Raw genomic sequence first — 21247 nt, forward strand, 5'->3', positions numbered from 1 at the left:
AAAAGGAACACTTAGAAAGGAACATAACATCCATTTTAAATTTCAGAAGCTGTAATAAGGAAAAGGGATTAGGCTTACACTGGTCCAGCTGGCAGAGCTAAGATCAATGAGAAGTTTACAGTGAGGTCTATTTTACTATTTCAGTTCAGCGTAAGAAAGAAGCTTCTCACAATTAAAGCTGTACAAAACTGAAATAGTCTGTCCGGTGGACCAATAAAGTAGTAAGCTCCCCATCATTGTAAGTATCCAAGCTTCTGCAGACAGTGAATTTTTGTGTCTCAGAGATACCATACGAAGGATTCCTGAGCTGGGTGGATGGATGTGCTACAATTATCTAAAGCTTCTTCCAAACCAAAGTTTGAGTGAGCAGAGCTGGACATGGCAATATAGTAGTCCCTCTTATCTGTGGTTTCACTTTCTGAGGTTTCAATTACCCATGGTCAACTGCAGGCCAAAACTATTAAATGGAAAATTCCAGAAATAAACAACTCGTAAGTTTTAAATTGCGCACTGTTCCGCGTAGCATGATAAAATCTTGCACTGCTTGCTCCACCCTAATGAGCCATGAATCCTCCCTTTGTCCAGCATATTCATGCTGTACACACTAACTGCCTGTTCGTTCCTTAGCAGCCACCCTGGTTATCAAATTGGCTGCCTAGGTACTGCAGTGCTGTGTTCAAATTACCCTTATTTTACTTCATAATAGCTCCAAATTGCGAAAGTAGTGATGTTGCCATATTGTTATAATTGTTCTATTTTATTGTTAGTTGTTGTTAATCTCTTACTGTGCCTAATTTATAAGTTAAACTTTATCATATGCATAGGAAAAAATACAATTTTTACAGGGTTCGGTACTATCTGCAATTTCAGGCATCCACTGGGGGTCTTGGAACATATATCCCACGGATAAGGGGGGACTACTGTAATAATTCTCTTCTCCTCCCAAACCTTTGTCTTTCTCTGATCAAACAACTATTAATACATTGCAGCAAAGCTCCACTAAAGAGATAGGAACTCAGTGGCTGGTCATCTCCTGTGATTTTCAGTGAGCTTACTGGGAATTGGTCAAGGTCTGCCAACTCTTGAAATTTAACATGCCAACTTTTTCTTCCCCTAACATGAGCTCCTCTATTCACCTCTCTTTCTACCTGCGTCCAGGCTATCCATTTTAATTCTTGGGAAGTTGCATAAATTTCATAGCACATTGGATCATGTACTTGTTGAATTGACTCATCTTATCCACAAAGGTTCAGACATGTGGGCATTTAATTAAAGCTTTTGACTGATGACTTCAACAGATAAAAATGGAGAGGATTCCGCACCACATAAACTTTGTAAGAGCCTCACAGTCTGGTTAGAAGAGGTCACTCAGACTAGACCAGTTCAAGTTGCCCCACATAGGAGGTGGTCAACAATCAAAGACTCTACAAAACGTTGAGCAGAGTGCTAACCAAACAGCTGGCATTTCAGAAATTTCAAGAAACTACAGAAATGACCTCACTATGTCTTCAATAGCTAAATCACCCCCTTCCCCCAAATAATTTTTGAGTCAGAAACATTGCCTTTCAAAAAGAACTTTTCTGCTAAAAATGTCTCCTTAAGACACCATGATGTGACACAAACTCTTTCCCCTTATTTACACAGATTAAGAAGCATAACTGTTCTGGCTGAACACGATCAAGATTAAATTTACAAAAGGAAAACTTCCTTCTGTCCATGTTGCTGCTCTCCTCCTGAGTGTTCCTCAGAAGCTTAGAAAACAAGTTCTGAAAACGAACTTTCCCTCTGTTCCAGGGAAGAAGGGAATGTGGGGCCTCTTGACCTATAAAACTCAGTATTTTGGAACATCCATAATTCTCCCAAGTCTGTGCCAGTCAAATGGAGACTCCTTTTAGCAAACCACCAGCCAGCAAGGGCTGGAGAGTGAGGCTTTCATCCCTAGGAGTTGACAAGGACAGGACCCAAAAGCTTCCTAGGGAAAAAAAGAAAAAAGCCTCTACTTCAGCTTGCATTACAAACTGTTGGAAAAGACAGATGGAGGGGATGACAAGAAAAGCAATTATTTCTTCTGGGCTTCCTTTCTGTCTGGATTCTAAGGAGACGAATACAAAATTCCATCACAGATTGAAATGCTATCTAAACATTCTTGAAAATGTGGTCTTGCTCTCTGAAATATGACCTCCTCTGCTGCAGCAACCTGTAACCTATTAACGTGTGATGGTGGGGAATGCCGACATTCCTGCAGGCTGCCTAATGCTGGGCCTGACTCTCCAATACTGCTAGTTTGTGACCCATGGTTAAAACATAAGTAACTGAAAGATATATATCTACATAGCATGACCCAACAAAACGTCCTGATGAATCATTCATTTACATTTTCACATTCTTGGAATTTTAAATACCTGAGACTCTCTTAAGTATTTACAGGTTTCCAGTGAGCCATTCTAAATGCAGGCTGAGTCACACGGAACAGTGTTATTACTCCAAATAATAGTAAGTTGGGAGTATTCATGCACAAATAAAGTTTTAAAGCACTTTAAAGTAACACACACTGATCAAAATGATGTTTTCATGGTTAAGGGCTTTTGCTTATTTATAATTAATAAACAATCTCACACAGACCAAATATTCGATACAGTTGAATAAAATGTTATTGCACGTGCACCACATGTAGTGAAATGTAAGGATGACAAAGATACAGTTCTTACCTCCAGTGAGCTTATAAACTCGTCAAGGAGACAAGATCTGTTCTCTAGTAAGTCAAGGGAGATCCCAAAAGCCAAATGAAAAGTACAAGCATAGGGCTGCGGGTGTTTATGGGTAGAAGGAATATACATCTAACTGAATGATCTTGGGATCAATTTTTTCCCCTGTAAAATGAGAGGAACGGACCAGATGAGTTCCAAGCCCTTTCTAGTTCAAAAATTCTGATTCCTTGGTGCATCTAGATGAGGTAAACAGAAAATATTATAAAAGAAGTAGTATTTGGAAATATAGCTACTGGAAGAAAAAGAGAGGAGAAAAAGCATTTCAGGCACAAAGAAATACATAAGCATAGGTCCAGAAAGCACAGGGCATGCTTGTTGAGTGCTAAATCTTCAGTACGGATAGAACACAACAGGATACAAAACTGGAAATGTAGAGTGAAGCCGTGAACGCCAAGCAAAGGAACTTGGATTGCATGTGGTAGCCAGAAGCCACTGAGGTTTCTGAAGAGGTAGATGATATGAGCAGACATATATTAGGAAAGTTAACCAGCAGAATGAGGCTGCAGCAGTTGCCGCCTACTCTGTGATTCTTTATGACCTCTAAGGGCCCCCTTTACATGGGCCTCATGTGCCAGCAAAGCAGCGCTTCTTGGCAGATACCTCAAATAGACAAAAACAAGGCAATAAGGACTGTGCAAAAGTCCAGAAGACAAGATCAGTTTTAGGAAACTATGAGTCTATAAACAAATACTGATGATGATAACAAGGAAGAAGGTAGACTGTTTACAAATGGATCAATGGAAACTATTAAGCTGAAAAAGAAAGTTAATCACAAAATGCAAGGAAAACAGAGAGCTGAGTAAAACTAAAAATGTAAAAGAAAGAGACTCATTACCCTTGTAAGCTACTAGCAGAGGAAGGAGGACTATCAGAGACCAGGAAATTTTGACATAGGATCATACCCTCCCCTCACCCCAAGTATGGGCAACATGGTGAACATTTTTAGAAATCAGTTGTACTGAAAAATGTGAAAGAGGAGAAATAACAGAACTGAAGCTATCAGGAAGGCACACTCCTGACCTAACTGGATTCGTACTGGAAAGGGAGGAGCAGACTGTAAGAGAGGAAGACTAGAAAAGGCATGCTCAGCATTTCTGTCACGACAGCAATTACTGAAATATGATGCCTCAACAGAAGAAGTATCCAAATAAAAAGGAAAATGGTTACTAGATAACATCCGGCCCCTCAGTCATTGAAGGCTATCTCCTCCCCACACACTTCTTTCTCCCTTCATTCTCTTCCAATATCCCTCCTTAGCTAGACCCAAAATGACCTGTAAAACTTTGAAATAACTTCAGTTACCTGTTTGTCAGCAAAATTAGGTATGGAAAATTGTAGCTATGTCAGGTTACTATGTTTTGCAGCCACAAAAGTAATATCAAAACCTCATCGACTAGGGTCTCCCTCCCTTGGGGATGTGGGGTGTCCATTTTCTCCTCAGCCGAGCATGGCGACCAAGATCAGCCCTTGAGGATCATGGTCAGGATCGCCACGAGCTCAGCAGCTTTGTTTCCCTGCCTCAGACATTTGGGGAAAAAAAACCCAAAAAACAAAAACCCAACAACTTAGCTGACAGACAAAAGCAGCAACCTTATTTAGCCACAGGACACAAAATAAAGGAGGGTACAAGAGATCTCTGACACTAAGGAGAAAGACAAGGAAATTCCAGCCTTCTCATTTCGGCCTGTGTGCGTGCCCCTGGGCCCAGGTGAGCGGTGCCACAGTATATGCTCCTGGTCCAAGGGAAACTGAGTGAGAGCTCACGGTTGCTCTGGGCAGCCTACCCTGTCCTGCTGTGCATGAAACAGAACAATCAGAAAGTGGTCTGCAAGAAGGCACATCAACATTTTGGTCACTTGGTTGTTTGGGCTGGAAGAAATTAGGGGAGTAAAATTAAAATAAGGAATAAGTTACTTACTTGCCTTCCATCCTGCCCCACGTTCGTTTGACCTCTTACAACAGTTCGAATATTGTCATCCAGTCTCCTAGCAAAAAGTTAAAGGATACAAATCATTCAGATAATCTCTATTCTAGGTTGACCGAAAGAAAACAAAAGTTAGTAATTTATCCATTCACTCCTGCAGATTGCAGCTACTTGTCCAGAAAACCAAGCAAGTGTGAGTGATATAAGGAAGAATGAGGCCTGGGACCTCAGGGGGCAGCAACAGTAGTGCAGTGAGCCAAGACCGATGAGTCGCCTTGTTTTTAAAAATGGCTATTTTCACTTAATAGTCAAGCTCTCCGAAAGGACCAATAAAACTTTTAGGATTTTTCATGGAGTAAATCAGGAATGACAGAATTGCTGAAACTTTACAGGAACAAGCCAGAGAATTCAAATTACCCCACACAAAATCCCTTCTTCAGTAACTTCCTCAATACCCTTAAAAGGGAGAAGGAGCCAGGGTGGTAGATGAAATCCGTCCTTCACCCTCTGGGCCCTGATCATGCAACTGTGTGTGAGACAGATCCACAGCTTCCAGCTCCTCTTTCTCCTGCGGCTCAACGGGGGCCAATTAATGGCACCTCAGCTGGAGGAATTTGTATCAGTCTATGTCATTTTTCATTTGAAGAATCCATTAAAGGTATGGTAGGGTGAAAGTGGAAAATATTAATAACTAGCTTGCAAGTGACTTTGAATCATCAGGGAATTTCCATTTTCTGTGCAAACCCTGGACAACTTAGTGGTCTACTAGAATTGTTACAGCTAAAGTCCAACAAAACAAGGAGGCTTCTTTGTACTTCCCGAGGCACCAATGGAATGATACATTCATAGGCCGGAGGTCTTCACTGAAAGACCCAAGGGTTGTAGGGAAAAAAATCATCTCCTGGATTTAAAATGAACACTTTTCCTCATCAAAAGTTAAAAACAAAGCAAACAAAAGTCCCAAAACTATATCTGAAGCAATGACATCAATGTATTTATATAATGAACATTTATTGAGTACCTACCACGTGTCAAAACTGGAAACCCAGACATGGGTAAACCAGAACACGCCTTAGGTAGGAAGGACACGTGATGATAATCGTGGACGATCACATCCTATCTTAATCACAATGTTTAATCCTGGGCCACCACCAAAGCCAACTGGCAGATCTAACACTGTTGGTTGGTATGTTACAAGGATACACATACAGGCCTATCTTCATATCTAAAGCTTCAGAGTATAAAAAAAAAAGTAAATCCATTAGGGAAATAAAACCATTAAAGATATAGTAGAAAAGCTTTTGCCTCCTTCTACAATTAACTGTTTTGAATAGACTCTGTTACAGCATCCTTCCTTTTTTATGAATTGAAGACTGGCCGAAGAATTGAGTTCCTTGCTACAAAGTTCATATGGAAACCCAGAGAAAAGAATAATTTTTTAAAAAATTACTATCTACAGCAAACTTGGTATTTCAGTGCTTTCCTGTGAGAGCAGGAAAGTGTGATCCAGAATGCGATTAACTAAATTAACAACACACTTTCCATTAATTATTAACAATCATACAGTGTTACTTACCTTATTTTCAGTCTAATTTTGTTCACGACTTCATCTATGTTTGCCAGAGACTATAATAAAGAAGGAAGAATGCCCAGCTGTTATTCCACTTCCTGGAATTCCTCTTTCACAGGGAAATGATGAGTTATAAGGGCTATTTATGATACCTCAAAAAATTCAATCACACTGTATGATACCTTTTTTAAAAAAAGTAAAGCAGTAGTTTACAACTACTGCCAAATCCAGCCCAACACCTTTATTTGTAAATAAAGTTTTATTGAAACACAGCCGTGTCCATTCACTTACATATTGTCTATGGCTGCTTTTGAGCTACAATGGCAGAGCTGGGTAGTTGTGACAGACATTGTATGGCCCACAAAGCCTACCTACAATGTTTACTCTCTAGACCTTTACAGAAAGTTTGCTGACCCCTGGTATATAGGATAGGGACAAATTCATACAAGAAAATACAGCAACAAAAATAAATGAACTATTACAACACGCAAGAACATGCATAAATACTAGTAACATAATGGTGCACAAAAAAAGGCAGACCCAAGAATGTATACTATTTGATTCCACTTATATAGTTCAAAAACAGGTGAAACTATTCTCTCATGTTAGAAGCCAGGATAGTGGTTATCTTAGGGAGGCAGTAACAGTGAAGAGGCAGGAAAGGCCTTCTGAAGATGTTTTATTTCTTGATCTGGGTGGATGTTGCATGGCTATATTTATTTTGTGAAAATTCATCAAGGTTCATACTTAAGATTTGTGTACTCCTCTAGATGATGCTATAAGTAAATTTACTTTTTAAGTATATAGATCCATTAGAAAAAAGTCTGGAAGGATATACACGAGTAGTTGTAGTCTATATGAGTAGCTGTAATCTATAAAATCTAGGATTAGTTTTAATCTATGAAAAGAAGGGATTTCAAATTTTTCTTCTTTTTGCCTATCAGTATTTTCTCAAAACACTGCATTAACTATGCACCACTACTGTAATTATATTTTTTAAAAGATAATGACAATTCAAACAAATGAACCATTTCTGATCTTAGAGATCAGAAAATGTGGGGGAATGGCGCCCCCTAATGGAGGAGAGCGGGTACAATTTTAGAGTACCATTTTAACTCAAGTCTTCAAAATACAATTTTATACATCTTCCTTCCCTCTCCCACAACAGATATTTTATTTCAGAAGGAACTGAGGGTAATGTAGGGATTGTGCTTCATCTTATCTACTATTCTGACCAAGACAGTGGTTACTCAGAATTTTCAGAAATCCAAAAACAGCCTGAGGTAAGATGAATCTCAGAAAAGTTACTCAATCCAATCCAGTCCTGTCAAGTTGGTCACTTCAAAACCAAACTGAGAATAACACAGATCATCACCGTGTTAACAGCAGCTGAAGAGTGAACCAACCCTACTGCTAACTTGCTGGAGGGCAAGTTGTTTAACCTCTCCTAGTTTCTATGTCCTCACATGCAAAATGGGTATAACAGTTGCTGCCTTGCCCATCTCTGCTAGAACCCACTTTTTCAAAAAATGTGTTTTTTGGTATTCAAAACAACCTACTTTTAAAATGTTGATAGCAAGGAATCTGGGTAAAGGGCAGCTATAAATTCTTTGTACTATTCTTGCATCTTTTCTAAAAACGGGAAATAATATCAAAATTTTTAAAAAATTTATAATCTGGCCAGGTGCAGTGGCTCATGCCATAGTCCTAGCACTTTGTGAGGCTGAGGCTGGAGGATCACTTGAGATCCGGAGTTCAAGACCAACCTGGGCAACATAGTGAGACCCCGTCTCTACCAAAAAATAAGAAAAATTAGCCGGGCATGGAAGGATCGCTTGAGCCCAGAAGTTGGAGGCTGCGGTGAGCCATAATGATGTCACTGCACTCCAGCCTGGGCAACAGAGCGAGACCCCATCTCAAAAAAAAAATTGTAATCTATTTAAAATTGGCAAAACATGTACATGACCAAAATTTAAGATAGTAAAAGAGGGTATACAGTGTTAAGAAAGGCTTCCCTTCCTCTCACCCTGGCCTGCCCACCACCTCCAGTTCTCTTTCCCAGAGGCAACAGCTCCGAGCCAGTTTCTGGTATACCTTCTAGGAGGCAGTCTATGTATTGAAAGCACATCCGAAAGCATTCTGCACCATTCTTTTTTCACTTAACAACAGAACCCGGAGGTCATCCAACATCAGTAAGTATTGATTTTTAGTGGTACAATAACCGTTTCTTAAATGTAATAATCCTCAGACGTGAATGTCTTGCTTAAGCCGTAACAATTTTTCTAAGAAGAACAATCAAAAAAAAAAATCTTTTTAAGATTATACCATGCTATCTCCAATGCAATGATCCTTGACCTACTTTTCCTGCAACCCAAACACCTGGCAGATATGATATACCCTGTCCCCTCTGTTCAGTGCCTTGCTATGGCAATAATCCTCACTAGGGTTGAGGGCCTCTCCGGGTTGGGAAAAAGCCCCATGGGAATCCACATTGGCTGCCCTGGGTGCAGGTAGTTTATTTCCTGAGAACCACTCATCTAGTTAAGCTGTAATGTGCTTGTACAGCTTTAATTGTATAATCTTAAAATGTTTAATTATTGAAAAGTATTTCCTGATTTTAATGGTAATTCTTGACAATTACAGAAATTACAGAAAATAAGTAAAATCACCTGTGTGCCCAGGAGAGTATAACCACTATCTACATTTTTGTATATTGCCTTCTACTGTTCTATGAAAATACATGGCTTAAAAAAAAATAAACTTGGATAAGCAATTTGACAACTTTTTCCCCCCACTTAACAATATAGATCCAGAGCATTTTAGGGGGGTCACTAAAAAGATTTTTTTTTTTTTTTTGAGACAGGCTCTTGCTCTGTCACCTGGGCTGGAGTACAGTGGTATCGCCATAGCTCAGTGCATCCTCAAACTCCTGAGCTCAAGTGATCCTTCTGCCTCAGCCTCCAGAGTAGCTGGGACTACAGGCATGTACCACCATGCCTGGCTAGTTTTCCTATTTTTTGTAGAGACGGGGCCTTGCTATGCTGTTCAGGCAGGTCTTGAACTTCTGGCCTCCTGAAGTGCTAGGATCACAGGGACAAGCCACTCTGCCTGGCCGAAAATTCTTTATAAACATTCCCATGTGACTCTTTTCTCAAAAGTTCCTAATTAGTTTTATAATATTTTTCATCAGTTTCATCTAGTTTCCCCTAATTAAACTTCCAATGAAAACATGACAACTGATTATTTTTCAGTTTACTACTAGAGACTAAAAAGATTTTCCAGACCATCGTCACCAGATTTCGCTACTCTTCAGAACCTCACAGGAACTCTGTTAAATGCAAAAACCTGAGCTCCTCCCGGACACATCCAGGGATCTGTCCCAGTCTACACTACAGCCTCCAGACAACCACAGACACACAAGTACTTGCCACTTAATAGAAATACATCCACACCCTCCTCAGAATGACATTAAATTTATTTTTGCATTTTTAATTGATACATAATATTTGTACGTATTTATTGGGTACATGTGATATTTTGTTATGTGTATAGAATGTGGAATGATCAAGTCAGGGTATGAAGGATATCCATCACCTCAAGCATTTAACATTTCTGTTAAGTTTATTCTTGATATACTGGTATCTACTTTAAACAATCTAAACTCATAATTAACAAGTATTTACTGTAGGTCTACAAGGTATGTAGATGGTTTTTGCCCAAGTTCTAACAATAGTTAAAAAAAATTATAAGTTATGCCACTACTTTCTATTCTCTTTTCATTAAAGTCCATGGGAATCTCGGTTGGTAGATGACCTGTTAAGTGTAACTCTGGGACCAAAGAAATAAAGCTAACCCCGTGTCATAAATTTTCTGAGTTACTCTAAGAAACTTCACTACACGTTATCATGTTCACGGGGGCATAATTAGACAAGACATATAACTGAATCTGTAGAATAACAAAGATCTTATGCTACCTTCAGTAGTTTAGAAAAACAAATGCACAAACATATCAGGAAGAGGCGAGAATCTGGTGGTTTCCTATATAATTTTCGAATCTAACACTTATTTTTGTTTTGGTGAGTCAGCAATTGCTGTCTTCATACTAGTTGTTCCCAAATGTCTATCTCCAGCTAGTTCCTAAAGCTTCCCTTTCACACAAAATGATGAGCTATAAAGGCTATTTGTGAAATCTCAAAAAAGACAATCACACAGCATTTCATTTTTAAACTTTATTTTAAAAATTAGTATGTCCATTAGAAAGTTGGGAAGGATATATGCCAAGATATTGACAATGACAGAGATTATGAGCTTCATAGTCAAATATCCAGCTACATATTTCCACCTGGATGACCAAATATATTCAAAACTGAACTCACCCTCACACCCTGCCACACTTGTGACTGAAACTGCGCTTTCTCCTTACATTTAACATTGGGTAAAGGTGCCAGTACCCACTCAGTCTATCAGGCTAGAAATCAAAGCTCAAAATCCTTAACTTGGCCTATAATGCCCTGCTAAAATACCACTTCCTCAGGGAAGGAAGCCTTTTCAGATCCTTCAGACTAAATTCAAGCCTTGTGTGTTCTGTTTCCACTGTATTTGGTATGATTCCTTCATGGCAATGCTGTGACATCTAAGCTGAGCTTTCTTTATCTCTCTCTGCCTCATTATTCTCAGTGTAAAACAAGAATGATAACAAAGTGAGAATTTATCATAGCTTAGTGCTTAGAATGGTACCTGGTACACAACAAGCAGCCAATAAATGTTAACTATTATGACAGTTGTGGTAGATGTTAGGACTCTTTTAAGAGCAAGTTACATTTAATAATTATACAAACAAGTTATTGTGACTTCATAATTTACTTATAATCTATTAATTGTGTCATTACCAATCAAGATAGACTGTAAGCTCTGTGTTGGTAAGGACCATGCCTGTCTTGCTCACCCCTCTAACCCTGAATTTCCTATACAGCGAGGCAGAGTAGGTTTCCTTCGTTGAGTAAACGAACGAGTGAATTTTGGAATCTACATGAGCCTCTACCTTCATCACTTCAGGCACCAAATTGTGTGACTTCTGTCCCCTAAACAGGTCTCAGATCTGGTTCTCTCCACCCCACAGCTGTCCTTCAGGCTCTCATCATCTCCCTCAAGTGATCGATTGCATTAGTCTCCTAAATGGTCTTCCTGCCTCCAGTCTCACCTACCTCCCTCCAGTTCATCCCCCACTCTGCTGCCAGATGGGAACATGAATCTGCTCTAGTCATGAACTTGTCAAAAGTCCTTCCATGAACACCCACTGCCTACAGTAACAGTCTCCAGAGTATGGGGTTTGCCATACTATTCCTTAAATGTTAGAAGAAAACATTACAACCTCTGTTTTTATTTTTTATTTATATGGCAAATACTACTAAAGCTTAATCTATTTAAGATTGGTACTAGAATATGTACATAACATTTTGGGGATGTGGGCTTTAATATTAGCCCAGTGAAAATCGGTTCTTTAAAAAAAATATTTCACTTAGATACCTAGAGCAGCAGTCCCCAACCTTTTCGGCACCAGGGACTGGTTTCACGAAAGACGATTTTTCCATGGACCAGGGAGGTAGGGGTGGGATGGGGTACGTCTGGGGGTGCAGAGCTCAGGCAGTGATGCGAGGTCCGTTTCCTAATAGGCCATGGACCAGTACCAAACCGAGGCCAGGGAGTTGGGAACTGCAGGCCTAGAAGACACAGATCCTTCAGGATCCTTACTCTGTCCACCTCCTCAGCCTCATCTCCTACGACGCTCTGATCACTGTGCAGGCTTTGTGTTTCCGGTTTCTGAGCCTTTGCCCTATGTTTAGAAAGACCTTTCCTTCGTCATCCTAGAAGATTTACCTGGCCGATCACTCTGTCTAGAATAGTGTTCCGCTAGATTGTCACAAGCCTGGCTCCTTCACATCTATCACATCTCAGCCTAAAGAGCACAGCTTCAGAGGGACCTTCCCTTTAAGCTTCCTTTTCCTAAAGGACTCCCCACTCCATGCCATCCTGCTCTATCACTGCACCTGCTTTGATTCAGAGCATTAACCAACCACACTTGATAATTCCCTGTGTATTTATCTGTTGATTTATTTCTTGTCTTCCTCCTCAGACAGACTTCATGAGACCAGGAACTTACCTGTCATGTTTACCATTTCTCCTCGGCTTCTAAAAATAATGCCTAGCATTAGTAGACACGTAATAAATGACTACCGAGTCTGACCAAATGAATGAATGAATAAATCCTCCGAGACTTGGCAGACAGACTACCTCCTCTCTGAGGTTTTGCTTTTCCTAGGAAGAACTGTTCTTTTGTTCCTCATTGTACCATCATATCTCAACAGCACTCACCAGTGTCTCTTCCTCTACTGGACCATGCACACCTCAAGGACGCCCACTGGGTCTTATTCACAACTGTATCCCCAGCACCTGGCACAGTGACTGACAACACATGGCAGAATGTTTGCTGAATGAATAAATGAAAATTTGAACAGAACTCTAACTGTCCTTCTCCCAACTGTGCTGCTTCTAATTCTGGTCTATTTCTCACTTAAACACCCAGAAACCAATTCTGTAAGAAAAACTCATCTGTGTAGGTGAATTGCTCCACAAAACAAAATAAAACACAAAGTCTAAAAATTTACATCTTGAAATAGAGGCAAAAGTGGCTTTATGACTCTGGGTTTAACCTGCCTGACTCAGCCTCTCCCTCCCCATTTTTTTTACATTATACAAATCCTTCCCACTTTCTAATTTACAACAGAAAATGTGGGGGACTCTTAAAACTTAAGGGTACAATTTCTAATAATATGCTCACCATGCAAAGAATTCCCCTCCATCACAACTTAGCTAACTGCCCCCATTGGTCACAATGGAGTTTGATTTGAATTTAACTCTCACTTGTTGATCAAGGGCCCTTGGATTATGTAGCAAAACACACCAGTCATAATATTCAGGATGAGCCAGAAGCTACTGAAATGAAGGAAACCTAAAACTCTATACTTACTTGCTCTGTTGGGAACAGGGTATTGATATACTCAACAGCATTGAAATCTGCTCGATCTAGAGGATCCTGGCTTGGAAATACCTATATAAAAAGAGAGGATTATATATCAAAACATCATGTTGTACACCATAAATATACACAATTTTTTAATTTGTCAATTAAAAAGAAAATACATTTTTTAAAATAGGGGATTTAAAAATAACTGGCAGCAAGGCATGGTGCCTCACACCTGTAATCCCAGTGCTTTGGAGGGTTAAGCAGGGAGGATCCCTTGTGGCCAGGAGCTTGAGACCAGCCTGGGGAACATAGCAAGAACTTATCTCTACAAAAAATTTTTTAAAAAATTAGCTGGACATGGTGGTACGTGCCTGCAGTCCTAGTTACTTGGGAGGCTGAGGCAGGAAGATTGCTTGAGCCCAGGAGTTTGATGTTGCAGTGAGTATGATTGTCCCACTGCACTCTGGCCTGGGCAACAGAATGAGTCCTTGTCTCTCAAAAAAAAAAAAACAAAAAAACTGTCATCTTTCTACTTTGTTTTATGTATTAAATATTACTTCTTTCCTATTAGACAGTAAGTTCCCTGAAGACAAAAACCAAATCTTTTTTCATTTTCTAACACTTCACACAAAACAGATACTCAATAAAATATCTGTTAGGGTAAATCTTTAATTTTCAACATCTGCAGTCTTAACATCTTGGCACAATTTAATAGAATGTCCAAATGTGAAAAGTTCCACAGATATGAACAAAATCACAAAGGAAAAGTCAGCAGGCATTGTACACTACTAGATTAAACTGGTGATGACACAGTTGTATTAAGGAAGCCTTGATAACAGACTTATGTACCATATCTCAATGATGTCTCAGCAGAAGAATTCACTATGCATTGGAGCAATTTGCAAAGTGTCAAGAAATGGAGAGCTGGCACTCAGGTTGACAAAACAAAGAAAGCCACATACCTAACTCCCTTCAAAGTCACAACCTGAAGAACATGTAACAAGGCTGACTATAAAACCAGTCAAATGATACCCTGGGTACTGGACGTCATCTGCTCAAGATAGTTATAATTGCAAGAAGCAATTTCATCTCTGAAGAAACCTTCCAAAGAAATATAGTGTCAAAGGATCAAAATGTCTTCTAAGATAATTATTATTAGAGTTTAAGGTTACTACAATGTCAAGGGGAGGTGGAGAGAAGGTGGTGAGAAGAAGTAAAGGTGTTCTTTTTTTAAAATGCTTAGTATTTCTGTTTCCATTATATACATTTATGGTGGAGATAAGTCATATGCACACATAATTTACACAAGCTCAATTATATGTGCTCACCAGAGGGAATGCAGGCAACTGGGCCTGCCATGAATGTGTGCTCCATCATGAACATGATATAACAGATGCGAATTGTTCAAGTCCTCAAGTTGGTCTCAGTTTCTGCATTCCTTTCACCACTCTGGGGTGTTATCTTAGGTTTTAATATGTTTTCATACAACAAGGCCCCTAACACAAGCCAACTACTTCATGCAGTAATAACTGAAAAAAGAGTGACTGATTCTAATGCTGGAGGAAAAAAACTAAGAGCACTAGATTTATCAAAGAGATGCTTATACACTGTACTTTAGGAGCAATTTAAAGAATTTCAAGGGTAACATGTCTGTAGTGATTTTCACCTCATGCAATGACTTTGGACTTAATCTCTGAGTAAATTGTGATTCCATTATACCAACCCTTCCTGACTCCTCACACATCTCTACTCTTTACAAATATGCTATTGCATAATTGTCTGCAGAACTTCACTCGATCTTAGAATGCTAAAGTAAGAAATAATTCTGAATTCATCCTCACATCGAGGTGTCTGCTTACAAGATAATCCTATGCTATAATTCAAACCTATTCTTAAGAAATAGCAAAAATGTGCTCTTCTGATATCCCTGTCAGTCAAACAATAACTGACTGTGTTATTAATTTCTTCCATTAGAGCCCATTAGGTCCAAAGAGCAACTGAAATGTATGTCTTTTTCTAGCAAAAGAGGTGGGTGGTGGAGCAGTGTGGCCTGAACACTAAAAGTTTTCCCCAGTGGCTTGGAATCCTCATGATGTGACAAATGTGGTTTGTGTAAGTAACACAACCACTCCTAGAAAAGCACACATTCGAAGTCTATAAATGGGACAATACGGATACATAACTTAGTAAGTACAGTGGCAGTGGTTGACCCATAGTAAGTTTTTTTGTTTTTGTTTTTTTTTTAAGAGACAGGGTCTTTCTCTGTCACCAGGCTGGAGTAGAGTGGCACAATCAGCTCACTGCAGCCTCCAACTCCTGGGCTCAAGCAATCCTCCTGCCTCAGCCTCCCCAGTGGAGTGCTACAGGCATGCACCACCACACCTAGATAATTTAAAAAAATTTTTTTGTAAAGATAGGGTCTCACTATGTTGCCCAGGCTGGTGTCAAATTCCTGGCCTCAAGCAATCCTCCTGCCTTGGCCTCCCAAAGTGTTGGGATTACAGGTGTGATCCACCATACCTAGTCCAAGGTAAGCATTAATGGTCAATATATGTTAATTATTGGTAGTAGTAGAAGCAAAGTTTTACTCAGAAAAACTTACTAGTTTTCATTAAATGAGGCATAACCCTCCTCTACTTAAATCATAACCCTGTGACAATTCCTTTACGGGAGATTTTCTCCCTTTATCAGGAGCAATAGCCTGTAAAAGGATAGAGGGAGCAAAGCCTGTCAGGAATAGTGACTATTCCTAACACTACCGTTGAAAATTCAATAGGAACTTGAAAGGAGAGCTAGTCAACTAAAGAGTTCCTGCAAGAAAGAGAGAACTCCTGGGAATATTCCCCAAACTAATCAACTGCAAGAATTCTCAACTATTTAAATATGGTAACATGGTTATTTTTCAACATTTTCTCTCTGCTCTGACATCAGCTTCAGAAATTAAACTCACACCATTCTCCCAATTCCAAGCCACTCACCAGGGGCTAGCTTGAGAACCAGGAGCAGCGGCACTAGACTGGTAAATCAATGAACCCCCACAACCCCCAGAATCTGAGGTTGCCACAGAAGAGGTCCCTTCTCGGTTCATCCTCTCTAAGAGTTCCTGTGTCCAAACCCACCAGGACGCCCCACTCTCCAAAGACAATCATGGCCTAGAAAGGATTTTCTTTCCCTCCCCTGATTCAGAAACCCCTTTCCACCTCCATTTCCCCGCAAGCCTTCGCTTTCCCTTCTGCACATAGCCCTCACCTCTATCCAAACACTGCTTCCTCCCCGCCCCTCCCCAAGTCCCACCGCCCAGAGCGGCCCCAGCCTCCGCACTCTTCTCTCCTGAGGGGGCGGAACGCTCACCTGCTCTATGGCTAGCTGCACCTCAGGCGTGAGCTGCAGCACGGCTTCCAGCTCCTCCACGAACTCCAATTCCTCCTCCTCCATCATCCCGCCACCCAGTCTCCTGCCGACTCCTACCCTAGACCCTACTCAAACCTCCAGCCCTCACCCAGGCCCCAGAACAGCAACCCTCCGGTTGCAGCAACCAAGCAAGTTCCAGCTCTCTCAGCCACCCCAACACTTCCGGGAAGCCTGGCACTTCCGGGATCCGGGGCACTCTGGGATACTGGAGGACTGACCTCTGGAAGCACTCCTGTCACGTCCGTAGAGCCTCCCGGGGATCCCGTTAGCTCGGCGGCCTCGTCCTTAAGATGGTAGGGGCCTTCTTCACCTCGCATAAGGCGCGCCCTCCGCTGAGGGCTCCGGTGTTGGGGGAGAGGGCCCGCCTCCCACTGGGCGTAAGCCCTGCAGCATTGCGACCGACGGACGGCTACTTCCCCGGGCAACGAAGCCGGCGACCCCTCAGCTCCCTGGGCCGCATTGGTCAGCGGCAATAGTGTCCCCCTGCCATCGGGGATGAAATGACCCCACCCGGTAAGTGGCAGTGTTGCCAAGGACAGTTGTAGGATGGGACAGTGTCCACTTGATATGGATAAGTTCCCCTTGTGCCAGGCCACCAGGCACAGTTTTTTCTGGGGGTGACTGCAGCTTCTTTATTGGGAAAGTTAAAAAATAATAAGATAAAATAAAAAGCCAGATTAGGCAGTGCCCTAACGCTAGGGAAATGTTTACTTTCTAAGATTCTGAATATCAAGGGTCTAAGTCCCATTTTACCACTGAGAAGCTGTGTGATCTAGAACAAATTACTCCATCTGCTCTGCTTACCCTGCGTGGATGTGGTGAGGATGAAATATTAAAAGCGCTATGCAAATGTAAGCTAGTAATACAGGAAATATTAGGATGTCTTAGCGCTTATGCACTGCAAAGGGAGAAAGAAGCCAGATCACCCTGTGGAACCACTCTTTCTGCAGATACTAAAACAGTGAGGGAATTGAAGCCAAAGGAAGAGTTGCTTTACCAGTTGAATGTTGTGAAACCCTGAGGGAAGAGTCCCTACTACTACTAAGCTATTTTTCTTTAGTAAAGCTATTTTTCTTTAGTAAAGAATTTCTTTTTCTTTTTTTCAGAGACAAGGTCTTGCTCTGTTGTCCAGGCTGGAGGTACAGTGGAGTGATCATAGCTCACTGTTAAGGTCGAACTCCTCCTGAGTAGCTGGGACTACAGGTGCTCACTACCATACTAGGCTAATTTTTAAATATTTTTATAGAGATGCAGTCTCACTAAGTTTCCCAGGCTGGTCTCAAACGCCTGGTCTCAAATGATCCCCACCACCCCAACCTTGGCCTCCCAAAATGGTGATATTCCACCTGTGAGCTACCACACCCAGTCTTCTTTCTTTTATTTTTAATTGATGAAATAATAATTGTATAAAAAATATAATTTCTAACAATAAAGAAATGCTTAAAAATGTAAATTGAGCCAGATGTGGTAGCCCACACCCGTAGTCCAAGCTACTGTAGAGGCTGGGTTGCTTGAGCCCAGGAGTTGGAGGCCAGACTGGGCAAAATAGCAGGACCCCATCTCTAAAAATAAATAAATCCTCAAGTTGAAATTTGAGGAGCCAAAAAAAAAGGAAAGAAAAAATTAATTAATAAAATAAAAATAAAAAATGTAAATTGGCTATACAATAGCATATTATTCATTTCATAAAATCATGGTTTGGATTTTTTTTGGAGACAGAGTCTTGCTCTGTGACCCCAGCTAGAGTGCAGTGGCATCATTGTCGCTAACTGCAACTTCAAACTCTTGGGCTCAAGCCATCCTCCTGCCTCAGCCTCCCAAGCTGGGACTACAGGGGTACACCACCATGCCCAGCTAATTTCTCTATTTGGAAATAGGGGTCTTGGTTTTATTCAGGCTGGTCTTGAACTCCTGAGCTCAAGTAATCCTCCCACCTCAGCCTCCCAGAGTGCTAGGATTACAGGCGTGAGCCACCATGCCTGGCCTGGTAAATTTTTTTAATGACATGAAAAATGCACAATATATTTCAGAAAGCAAATTGTGTCATATATTTCAGAAAACAAAAATGTACAATATGGTCCCAGTTCATGTGTATTTTGTGCCTATGAAACTGATAGCAAGGAAACATTACTTTCTGCAGGTGATGGAACGTACATTCTTGGTTCATTTTCTCAAATGTCTGCAATGAGCCTATAGTACTTTTATAATAAAACATAAATGCCTTTCTTTAAAAAGGAAAAGGTTATTATATCTGCCTGTCCTGGATATTTTTTCATTTTTAAAATTAAGATATAATTTACATACAGTAAAATTCACCCTTTTAGTTTATGATGTCTTGATTTTGATAAATACATATAGTTATGTAACCCCCACCACAGTCTAGTTCTAGGACATTTCTATTATCCCCCTAAATTCCCTCACGCCCCACCCTTGTGGTTGTCCACTGGCAACCACGGACTTGATTTTTGTCCCTATAGTTTTGACATTTCCAGAGTATCGTATAAATGGAATCATACATTATGCCACCTTTTGAGTCTGGCTTCTTTCACTTAGTATAATGCATTTGAGTTTCATCCATGTTGTTGCATGTATCAGGAGTTCATTTTTTCTTTGTGGAGTGATATTCCACTGTAGGCCTATACCATAATTTGTTTATTCATTCCCTGGTTGAAGGACATATGGGTTGTTTCTAGTTTTTGGCAGTTATGAATAATGCTGCTATAAACATTCATGTGTAGATTTTTGTGTGAACATAAGTTTTCATGTCATCTGCGTAAATACCTAGAAGTGGGATTACTGGGTTGTATGGTGTGTCTGTGTTTAACTTTATAAGAAAGTGGTAAACTGTTTTCCAAAGTGGCTGTATTGTTTTCACATTCCTGCCAGGACCGTGTGAGAATTCCAGTTGCTCCAAGAGCTTATTTTTAATGATGATAATAGCTAACATTTCCTAGCCCTTACTGTATGCCAGGCACCATGCTTAGCATATTACATGCATTGTCTCTAAATTCACACAGGAATTCTGAGGTTAGAGGTTATTGTCCTTATCCCCATTTAAAAGATGAGGAAATGGAGATCTAGTTTAACAGACAAACAAAAAGCTTCCCCAAGGTCCTATAGCTAAATCTTCCTGCCATTCATTCACTCAATCAATAAATTTATTGAACACCTCTTCCTGTTGGTGACTGGGTGGCTAGGTGCTGGGAATTCAGCAATGAATGAAATAAACCAAGTGCCAACCTCCATGGAGCTGTTTTCCATGTATGAAAAGGATATTCATGGAACTTAAAGTCTGCTGATTAAAAAAATATATAGAAAATGAGAAGGATATTCATACAAATATAATTGTGATAGGTCCAATAAAACACAAATAAACATATGTTGAGAGACTGTATCGAGTGTTCTGATTGGATTTGGTGGTCAGGAAAGCCTTCCTTGAGGAAGTGATTTTTAAGTTGAAACAAAGGGTAGGAAGTGAGGATCGGGATGACAGACCAAAGCAACAGTATATGCAAAAGTCATGAAGATGAAAGAAATTGACCAGGATGATAGAATTTCCAAAGCCAAGGGGATAGTGAAACAAGAGGAGCCCGAGCAAACAGGCAGTGGCAGATGTCGAAGGATCTTGAAGTTCGTGTTAAAGAATGGGAAACCTTTGAAGGATTGTAAGCAGAGGAGGATGTAACCATGTTTGCTATACCTGTCATCTGCCCTAGTCTCTCCACCTTTGTTTCTCTGCTTCTGAGCTGCCCTCATTGTGGTGGAGAGTCATGAAACCAGGGCGACCATATCTAGTACAAATTCATACTGTCTGATTTCCACTGATTGTCCTTTTATGAACCCACTGGCAGTTCTCAACTGCATTCCCCCATGACCCCAAATCTTTCCCTCCTTTGAAGCTCTCAACTACATGATATCCCTTCTCCCTCTTTGCAGATAAGCTACTAATAATGAATGTAAGTTTAAGTATAAGAGAGTTACACAGTGCAAAAAGTATAGGAAGTTAAAAGAGCAGAGGTACAGGTGGACACTAGGTTTAAAGAAGCTGTGTTAGGATAACTAATAACAGGCTAGACTGATTTGTTTATGATAAGCAAAAGAGGGAAGGAAGAAACCTGGAAAGACAGATTATATAGTTTTAAGATAAATAAGATGTGGAAGTTTATGAATATGAGACATTTGGATATGAAAATAAGGGGATAAATAAGATGTGGAAGTTTATGAATATGAGACATTTGGATATGAAAATAAGGGGATAAATAAGATGTGGAAGTTTATGAATGTGAGATATTTGGGTATGAAAATAAGGGCTATATGATATTCTCATGAATGAGCTGAGCTTTAAAAAAAAAAATAATTTCCTGTAGTGCTATTGGATGTGGTACAGCTGATGACAAAGTATCACAGAAAACATATTTTCTACCCTTTTTTTTTTTTTTTTTTTGGAGACGGAGTCTCACTCTATTGCCTGGGCTACAGTGCCGTGGCATCAGCCTAGCTCATAGCCACCTCGGACTCCTGGGCTCAGGTGATCCTCCTGCCTCAGCCTC

The 21247-nt window shown here is 40.4% G+C and overlaps 1 protein-coding gene across 1 annotated transcript in view; it reads right to left on the reverse strand.

Moving 5' to 3' along the window:
• The window catches only part of VPS53 (vacuolar protein sorting 53 homolog (S. cerevisiae)), a 144732-nt gene extending 127871 nt beyond the window's left edge, over positions 1-16861 (reverse strand). The window contains exons 1-4 of the mRNA XM_012657323.1: positions 16638-16861; positions 13290-13370; positions 6269-6318; positions 4687-4753 (exon numbers count right to left, since the gene is read on the reverse strand). Coding sequence (XP_012512777.1) covers positions 4687-4753; positions 6269-6318; positions 13290-13370; positions 16638-16724 — 285 coding nt within the window. The 5' untranslated portion in view covers positions 16725-16861. The remainder of the gene's footprint in view (positions 1-4686; positions 4754-6268; positions 6319-13289; positions 13371-16637) is intronic.
• Between the last annotated feature and the right edge of the window lie 4386 nt (positions 16862-21247).

This window comes from Propithecus coquereli, unplaced genomic scaffold (genome assembly GCF_000956105.1).
Source record: "Propithecus coquereli isolate 6110/MARCELLA unplaced genomic scaffold, Pcoq_1.0 Scaffold536, whole genome shotgun sequence".
Classification (NCBI taxonomy): domain Eukaryota; kingdom Metazoa; phylum Chordata; class Mammalia; order Primates; family Indriidae; genus Propithecus; species Propithecus coquereli.